The sequence below is a fragment of the Staurois parvus genome, unplaced genomic scaffold, assembly GCF_062004578.1.
Source record: "Staurois parvus isolate SC_StPar_1 unplaced genomic scaffold, SC_StPar_1.0 ptg000081l, whole genome shotgun sequence".
NCBI lineage: Eukaryota > Metazoa > Chordata > Amphibia > Anura > Ranidae > Staurois > Staurois parvus.
Window position 1 is genome coordinate 2461445 of NW_028317877.1, and position 10459 is coordinate 2471903.

The 10459-nt window shown below is 37.9% G+C and overlaps 1 protein-coding gene across 1 annotated transcript in view; it reads left to right on the forward strand.

Moving 5' to 3' along the window:
* THBS2 (thrombospondin 2) overlaps positions 1–6002 on the forward strand; it is a 145397-nt gene extending 139395 nt beyond the window's left edge. The window contains exon 22 of the mRNA XM_089669701.1: positions 1625–6002. Coding sequence (XP_089525827.1) covers positions 1625–1632 — 8 coding nt within the window. The 3' untranslated portion in view covers positions 1633–6002. The remainder of the gene's footprint in view (positions 1–1624) is intronic.
* The last annotated feature ends 4457 nt before the right edge of the window (positions 6003–10459 follow it).

Genomic DNA, 10459 nt, shown 5'->3' on the forward strand with positions numbered 1-10459 from the left:
CGGGGTCAGTAGGGGGCCCCATGAGATGCCCCTGGTACCTTTTTCATAGGCTTTTTTGAGTTTGGGCAAGGACACAGGGGCCCCATGATCCCCTAGTGCCCGGGGGCCACAGGAGTTGTCAGTCCACCCCTGCTCTGTACGTAGCCCATTCCTGAACCCCCTACTCTGTGTGTAGCATACACCTGAACACTGCATTCTGTACGTAGAGCACTCCTGAATCCTGCACTCTGAATGTAACTCACTCCTGAACTCTGCACTCGGAATGTAAAGCACTCCTGAACTCTGCACTGTGTATGTAGCTCCTGAACCTTGTACTCTGTACATAACGCACTCTTGAATCCTGTACTTTGAATGTAACCATTTCTGAACCCTGCACTCTGTATGTAGAGCAATCCTGAACCCTGAACTCTGTACGTAGCACAATTCTGAACCCTGCACTGTGTATGCAGCACACTGCTGAACCCTGCACTCTGCACACTGTGTAAAATGTACACAGTGCAGTCCTGAACCTTCCACTCTGTACATAGTGCACTGCTCAACCCTGTACCTAGCATATTCCTCAACTCTTCACTCTGTATATAGCGCACTAACAAACCCTGAACTCTGTATTCTGCACACTTAGCAATCCTGCAGTCAGTACGTAGCACACCGCTGAATTCTGCACTTTGTACATAGCACACTCCTCAACTCTGCACTCTGTTCACAGCGCACTGCTCAAACCCTGCACTCCATCTGTAACACACTTCTCAACTGTGCACTCTGTACATAGGACACCACTGAATTCTGCACTTTTCTGTGTAATACACTGCTGAACTCTGCACTCTGTATGTCACACACTCCTGAACCCTGCATTCTGTATGTATCACACTGGGGGGTGTTGTTGATGATGTTGATGGCGGGCGTAATAGACTTTTTGCACCTGTAGCCTTGGGCCTCATATACACTTATATTTGTAACTGTATTTGTAACTGCTTCTACTGGATGCACTTGAAGACAAAGCTGCATTTTGTTTAGAGATAGAGTCAGGGGAGGGGCCAGGGGTGTGGTCAAGGGTGGGGACAGGGGGGTCGAGGGTGGGGTCAAAGGGGGCCCTGTCGGGTAGGCTGTACAGGGACCTATGATATCTAACAGCGGCCCTGGCAGTTTCTACTGTTTCTTTTGTTTTTAATTTTACGTATGAGTACATAATTTGTTTTTATAAGTTATTTCTCCTCAATTTTTAGATTTTGGTTATGCACTTACAAAACATGTATACATGCATTTATACACGTAAGCGTGTAAAGCTCATGTTCTTAGATGCAGATTTTTGGATTCTGTGTTACAGATCTGAAAGCAGCTCATGGTTACGCACCTGTATGAATGGCTCTATTGAAAATAGTGCAGCTGCATTCAGATATGTAATAAGAACACTTGTATATGCACATTTTTAAGGTTGCGTGAATGAAGACTAAAATCTGAGACAGTGCGTGCTTGCTGTGATTTATGATGAATTGTTCTTAACCAATTTCCAAACCAACACTTTTGTCTTTGGGTTTTATGACCCCATTATAAAAGCAGTTGCTATATATGCTTATCCAGTTTCAGAACAGTAGCATATTAATCTGTGTTTTGACTTTCTTTACAGATTTTTAGGAACTTGTTAACATATTGTGTACTTTACTGTACATCCTGCCTGACCAAGACACCTCAATTCACCTGGTACCCATTAAAGTCTTTAAATCTGTCTGCACGGCAACACCTGATAAACCCTGTAAGATCCATGTCAAAGAGGAGTAGAGTGCAGCGATCCAGCATCAAAGAAGAAGAGCAAAAACCTCATCTTGAACTTTAGTCAGGTTGATAAATTGGCAAATGTGGGTTATTTTTGTGAAACATTTTTGATGATGCAGTAAAACAACATTTTATACTAAAAGATCATTTATGTCTTGCTTATATTGATCAACTAATCAACTCACAGTTTTTGATATAGTACATATATTATATCACTGAGACTTCAGTTTTAACAAAGTACTTCTTTATTTCTCCTGGACTTTCTTATGGCCAATGGCTATCATTATGTATGTCTGATTGACCATTTTTACTTTTTCCTAAAAGACAATTATTTAACCCAATGTCATACTGTAAAAGAAAGAAGCATTGAGATAATTGAACAGGAAATGATAGAGGGCAGTTATTAAGTAAAGATTATAAAATCAGGTTAAATAACATAAATGAAACCTTAAAATAAAAAAAAAACTATCAATTTTACACAATAAACTTGTAAACATCTAGATATATAACTAAATCTATGAGATACATATTCTACATAACACTTATTTAATCTGCCAACAAAGTTACACAACCGCATAGAAGTGCAATAGTAGACTGGTAGCAATATTACAATATGCTCTGAACAAATTCCAGGAACACGTGTACTTTAATCTTTTATTGTATCTAGGTACTCTCTATAAATGAAATCTTGTGAATACTGCATATTTGGTATCTAAAGTGCCATAATGGCCCATTGTCAAATGTGTTTTATATGTCATAAAACCACAAAACACCGTAGGTCATACAATACAATACATACACAAAAACCAGAAAAAATTATAAGGAAGAGTCGCTTATTCTCATGTTTAGAGCACTTGGAAGGCTTGATAGAATGTCAACATATCTGTTATTTTGTAGCGCACCCATTGTCACTAACCCTCCTTAGCACTATACAGTATTGTGTTTCTGTTGTCACTTTATTTGAATAAGACAATTTGAATATACGTTATTAAGAATAATAGTTAGATGTGTGAATGTAGCCCACACTATGAAGTTAACTGTATCTGCTTACCAGCCATGGCATATGTATCTTGGCACTTTATTTTTTATTAAAGTCTAGGAAGTATATAGCATATACATAAATCCTTATAAAGGCAAATACATTATAAATATATATAGCATAAGATAATGTTCCTCAGGGAAAAATTCACAGCCATGATGATAGTAACAACATATGTTTTGATTTTAGTATCGGCAGATAAACACACCTAATATGAGACATTCAGAATATGGGGAAAGATTGTCTTTGCAGTGGGCAACAAAACATTCAAATGTAAATACAATGTAAAATACCTCAGATACAGTTAAGATATATACATTTAGAAATTTCATGTTGCCCCCCCCCCCTTATTACATTTATTTTAGATTTGGTATTCCTTTGAAGTATATGTCAATGTCTTTCCAGCTCTGGATTGAGTTGGGTAGATTCAAATCCCTTTTGGGTTTTTATTGCTATTCAGGGCTCTTTTAGAGAGGCTTCGCTTCACTTTTGTCCTGGGGTCACAAAAAATCTGCAACAGCAATACATAAAAAAATGTGGGAAGGCTGGAACCCATCCTATTTCGTATGGCTGTTGGTGTCCCTATTGCAGATTTTCTCCCTCTTGGTGGAAAACCATTGTTCATTAGAAAATAAGTTAGTGGAAATATCTCAAACAAAACTCCAGATAGCAGTAAAACCCGACATGGGTTCTGATCTTTGCCCACTCCAAACCAAATAATAAAGCTTTGTCTGCACATTCACTTTAAAGGATAAGTTCTTTATTTAAGTTTGTTTTTAGGGTGGAACATGTAACAAGTTCCAGTTCCTGCAGCTCTCCTCCAGATCCCCCTTCTCATTGTGATAGTGGGCAAGGGATCTTCTCCTTGCACCCGCTATCACAATTTGAAAAGAGCACTTCTGTGCGGGGCTGTGCCCACATGGCCGCGTCATTTAGTCTCAGAGTTCTTTGAATGAATAGACTACAAGTACCAACTGCCTTTGTGGCTCACAGCTTGTAGTTCTCAATGAACTATAAGGGTGCTGTTGAACATCCTCATAGCTCATTCATTCTCCCTGGACTGAAGTAACTGGCTGCCTGTATGAGGTAAGGGCAGACAGGTGGGCAAACAGGTACACAGACAGTCTGCAGGAGCCTGACACTGCACCTGCAATCTGCTGATCGTAGCTGCAATGCTTTACAAGCTCCTATAAAAATAACAAATGCACATTTTTTTACCTGCAAAAAAAGTGCATTTATTTATTTTAAAGGTGAATTTATCCTTTAAATCATTCAACATTAAAAATATGAATCTGTAGTTAGGAGAATTATGTTTGAATAGCTAAGATATTAGATGAGTTCATATAACACCACCTTTGTGTTCTAACAGCATGCAACATCTACTATAGCCTCAAGCATAAGTCAAATAACCCAGATCAGTCACCGGACCAAAGGGCCAGATTTTCTAGCTTTGTGCATATGCATTTCAATGCACATATGTCAGAAATAGGGATTTATTGGCATACATATAAATTTTAATAGATTCTAAAGGCTTAATTTAAAAAACAAACAAACATTACCTGCTGTGTGCAGTGGTTTTGCACAGAGCAGTCTGGATCCTCCTTTTATCAGGTCCCTCGCCAGTGCTCCTGGCCCCTCCCTCCTGTCGGGTGCTCCCATAGCAAGCAGCCTGCTATGGGGGCACCCAAGCATGCGCACTCCCCAGCTACTGCTCCGTATGTTCATTCACACACAGCTGCAGATCGACACCATCCTTTCTCTCTTCTCATTGGCTCACTGGTCATGATTGACAGGAGCAGGAGCCAATGGCTCCTGCTGCTGTCTCAGTCAATGAGGAGAGGGAGTCCTAGAATAGCCAAGATTTCAGTGCACATTGCTGGATCAAGAGGGAACTTAGGTGAGTATTGGGGGGGCTGGGGGGGATGCTGCACACACACACATACAATGCATGAAGGAAAAAAACCTTGAGCCATTACAACCAATTTAATGTCAAAATGTTATTACAATAAGCAAAATTAATGAGAGGATTTTAATTCTATAAGAATTTCCATAGCTACATAAAATAATGCAAATAATAATAATATTTGAATAATGTAGAATTAGCATTGGTCTTTAGTTAACCTGACCACTGTCCTCCAAACATGCCAGTATATTTGTATACTTACTGAGGGGCAAGTTTTTGGAGGCAGCAGTTAGCTAAGCTAGTCAGGTAAGCTCAAGAACAGGTTTAAAGCTACTTTTAATACTTTCAATGGTATTGAAATTATACACATGTATAATATGTATTGCAAATTAAAATACCTGTGCGTTAACCACAGATGGAGGCTGTCATTTTCCATAACTAGGACAGTAAAGCTCAGCCTATTCCATCTCACTAGAAGTGATGCAACCAACCTGGAACTGGCATGCCTAATATTCAAAATGCTGTTAGCTTCAGGCAAAAACAAGTATTCTATATTGTGAGAAATTGCTTTAACGTGCTTTCACATCACTTGCTGATTTAGAATTAGTACAATATCTGTTTTTTTTGTCCAAACATAGACTTTTCTTTGTTATCTAACACTGAAAACAGCAAATCATTCTATTCAAACACACTATTCTGCTGAAATATACCCTTAAGATCACTTTTAAATAGAAATCAAGCAAAGTTTAATTGATAAGTAAATATAATTTAATAAGAGAATTATTTTATACTTGTCATTATTCTGCCATAAATGCAGTCCTGTATTAGCTTTATATCCTTATTGCTTTTCAAAAAATACTTCTGGATTTATTGCACCTTTATACAACTGCTATGCATTTTTTATTTTTATTAGTTTTATGGCTTTTGTCACTTCCATTTTTTTAAACACACTTCCGTAATTCATTAAATGTAAGCATTGTAATTGATGTAGCGTCTATTTGGGGTTTGTTCTGCGAAATACTGAATGGGACGGAAGATGTTAATATTGATAGACTGTACTATAATTTTTTTCTTGTAAATTATTTATGTCTTTTTTTTCTAATACATTTTAGGACTGTTTATGTTTTTAAAAAGTCAACCTGTTTGCAAAAGATTGTAAATACTTATTTATTGTTCTGTTGACAAAACCTAAAATATACTACAATTAGCCAGATACAGTCATTCTTTTTATAGATTTTTTTTTTAAATATTCATAATAGGAAATAAAATATAAACAAAGGTTTTAACAAATGTATCTCTAGTAGTAATATTATTTCTGTATTTTTGGATGCACATATGTATTCCTTTACATAATGTTTTTTTTATGCATATCACCTTAAAAAGAAACCTGTTGCTCATTGCTGGACTGTCATGCTGATCCTTTGAATTCAATACTTTGAGTAGTGGCTCACAAGTATGTAGATAAGCAATTTTCGATTCCACTTGTTGCATATATGTCTCTAATCAATAATGCAAAATTTATTGAAGCCAGAGGATATGCATGACTGCCACACATTGCCATTATTTGGGTGAATTTTACATAGCTAAATGAAGAATGTAGCTACCATGGGACTGAGTTAATAAAAGAGTAAGGAATTTTCTCTTGGTTTATTTATTTTAGGTCAGTGGTTCTCAACCTTCCTAATACCGCGACCCTTTAACACCGTTCTTTCTGTTGTGATGACCCCCAATCATAAAATTATTTACCCAGTAATTATAATTCATGAAGTATCGTTTTTACCTCCAATACTGCTTCTTTCAACATAGTAGCTGCTTTTAACAGAGTAGCTGCTTTCAACACAGCAGCTGCTTTCTACACAGTAGCTGCTCTTTGCACATCGGAAATATGTGTTTTCCGATGGTCTTAGGCGACCCCTGTGAAAAGGTCGTTCGACCACCAAAGGGGTCGCGACCCACAGGTTGAGAACCACTGTTTTAGGTACTTATATAGCGCCATCAATTTCCACAGTGATTTACATATATATTGTATATTCACATCAGTCCCTAACCCTCAAGGGGTGTACAATCTAAGGTCCCTAACTTACATTCATACACACACATATTAGGGCCAATTTAGACAGGATCCAATTAACATACCAGCATGTCTTTTGGAACGTGGAAGGAAACTGGAGTACCCGGAGGAAACCCACACAGGCACAGGGAGAACCTGCAAACTCCAGGCAGGTGGTGCCATGGTTGGGATTCAAACCAATGACCCTAGTACTGCAAGGTGGAAGTGCTAACCATTTAGCCATTGTGATTTAATGAATAAAGTGAAGCTGTGGTCATTCTGAACGTTTATTCATGTGCAGGAGAAAATGAAAAAAAACAGGATTTTGTCTGCAACACAACTGAAGGATCAAAGTAGACACACCTTACCTTATGTACTAATCTAAGAGAACATTCCTTATTTCTTTAGAAAATCCACCCCAAAGGATCTAATAGTTTTTGTGTTTTCTGTTCTCCTTTTAGGCTAAGTTCACAGTGTGGAAATTTTAAATTGAGTTGAGTTTGGCAAGCATTGCCACTTACCAAATTTGTCCATTGAGGTCACTGAGGCTGCACCACAACAGTGTGCCGAATGCTTGAAATGCAGATGCAGAGCAGTATTTCAATGTGAAGTCCCCCTTGGGAAGAAAAAGAAGGATGTATTTAGGAGGCAGCAGTATCACCTCCTGAATGCCTGTAAACTGTCCTAATTGGATCCTGTCTAAATTGGCCCTAGTCTGTGTATGAATGTGAGCTAGGGACCTTAGATTGCACGCCCCTTGAGGGTTAGGGACTGATGTGAATGTATAATATATATGTAAAAGTGCTGAGTAAATTGATGGCGCTATATAAGTACCTTAAATAAATAAAATAAATAAATAAACCACCTCTGAGAAACAATCCACGGTGGATCACTTTTCAGAGTTCATGGGGGTAGTAGAGCCTGCTGCCTGGGTGAATGAGCCCCTACTGTGTCATTTCAATTTTCAGAGACTGTTAAATTACAGCTCAAACATGTGTACATCTAGCTGACATAAAATAAAAATATGGAAAATCCCCCCTTAATACTATATGCTAATTAAAAAAGGATTGTATTGTTACTGTTACTCGTGAGATATGTCAGCTTAAAAAAACTCAAACTCCTCCTGTGTGTATGAAATGCCTGCCATTGTATAAACTGTGACATTGAGCTGAATATAACTATTCAAAACCAATCTGAAGAGAAAATTGCATGCTGGACAGTATGGGGGAGATTTACTAAAACTAGTGCTCTCAGAATCTGGTGCAGCTGTGCATGAAAGCCAATCAGTTTCTAATTTCAGCTTGTGCAAGTATGCTATGACAATTAAACCTGGAACCTGATTGGTTTCTATGCAGAGCTCCACCCGATTTTGCACCATGCAGTTTTAGTAAATAACCCCCTATGTGTGGCAGTCAACAGTTCATTCAGTTATAACGTGCCCAGGTGACTACACCTCCTCTGAGTATAAACTAATCATTTACATTTTTCTGACTGCCATATATATATACATTTTTATTCAGTACATACGGATGATTACAACATTAATACCAGGTGCAAATTATAAAATGAACCAAAGCCTGAACCATGGTGGTATGCCTCTAAACATACAAAGGAACATGCATTCAACAGAAATACGTTTTCCAATTTTGTGTTATGTAGTATTACAAAAGAAGCTGGGATTTTCCAGTTGTAGAAATGCAAGTCACAGAATTAAAGGGTTAAAGGTAAGAGGTACAGCTAGTCTCTCAATCAATGTTGAGTGTTAGCTTCAAAACCCAAATGAATGCCCTGATTGGAAAAGTTTATAATCCATTCCAATCAAGTTATCCGTTGAAATAACAAATCTAATGACTGTTTTAAACACACATGTATACAGTATGTATTCACATAATTCAGTTTTGATTGTATGTTGTATCCTTTGAATTGCAGAGGAAACCATGTTCCTGAACATATTAATGTAACATTATTAAAATAATTGCATTTATATGTGTGTGACTAGCATTAGGTTCCTTAGAAGTGTAACAGTTAAACATTTTTAGCCCAGCATAGTTAGTGATCAACAGTTTACAAAAAAGCTATGGGTACTTTGTTTTGTCAGTTAAAGCTAACTCTAGAAGCTATGTTTACCCAGTTCCTTGGGTTCTCCATTTTAAAATGGTTTCCAGCACTTTAAAATGTTAACTTATTATTAAACACTAGTTACATTGTTACATAGTGTGACTGAAAAAAAAGAAAAAATGTCCATCCAGTTCAACCATTAAAAAAAAATAAAGTTATAATCCTATACCCGCAGTTGATCCAGAGGAAGGCAAAACAACCCAGCAAAACATGATCCAATTTGCTCCTGCAGGGAAAAAAAATTCTTCCTGATCCCCCGAGAGGCAATCGGATATTCCCTGGATCAACTATAAATGTTAGTATCCAGTTATATTCTGTGTATCTAGGAAAGAATCCAGGCCATGTTTAAAGCAATCCACTGAGCTGGCCAGAACCAACTCTTGAGGGAGTCTATTCATCATATTCACAGCTCTCACTGCGAAGAAACCTTTCCATGTTTGGAGATTTAATTTCTTTTCCTCCAGACATAAAGAGTGCCCCCTTGTCCTCTGTGATGACCTCACTTACTAAATAGTAATACTTTCACTATGTAACAATTTTGGCACTGAAAGAACTGAACATTACATCTTGGTCAACCTTGGCTTCTAATTGATAGTTGTGGTCATTATGTACAGATGCCCACATCATTTGTGTTTCAGAAGCTGAACAAGCATTCGACTACTTGTGCTAAGTTAATACTTTGAAGTTGTGACAAAAAAATTAAGGTAGGAAGTAGAGGCAAGAGAGGTAGTCAAGTCGTGGTTTAGCGGGTTAGACCTTCAGGAGCAGGTGCCCTTCAGACCCTGATAACTCTAGTCACAAGATAACTTAAACGTAAAAGGAGCCCTCTGAGAGTATATATTTACTGATAGTCCATTATTGCCATGCTAAAAATGAAATGCTGATATACGTATATAATGACAAACTAAGTATTAAACAGCTAAAAACATATAAAAAACGAAACTAAAAAACATGAACATTCAGCTGCTTCAAAAAACACATGAACAATGTGTATCAAATAAAACATATGCACTGGTCAGCCATAACTTTTTGACCACCCACCTAAAGGTCTTCCTTTTGCCACCAAAACTGACCTATCGAGGCATGGACACTACTAGAACTCTGAATGTATGCTGTGGTATCTGGCACCAAGCCATCAGTAGCAGATCCTTTAAGTTCTGTAATTTTCTAGGTGAGGTATCCATGAATTGGATTTGTTTTTCAAGCACACCCCAAAGATGCTCAATTGGATTGAAATCTGGAGAATTTGAAGGCCATGTCAAAACCTCAAACTTGCCATTGTGTCCCTCAAACTATTCTTGAAACATTTTTGCAGTGTTGCAGGCACATTATCTTGCTGAAAGTAGCCATTGCCTTCAGGGAATACTATTTCCATAAAAGGGTGTACTTGGTCACCAACAATATTTAGGTAGGTGGTATATGTCAAAGCAGCATCAACACCAATGGCAGAACCCAAGGTTTCTCAACAGAACATTTCCATTTGCATCACATTTTCTCAGCCACCCTGCCTTCTTCCTATACTGCATCCTGGTGCCATCTCTTCCCCAGGTAAGTGACACCCAGGCACCTGGCTAACCAG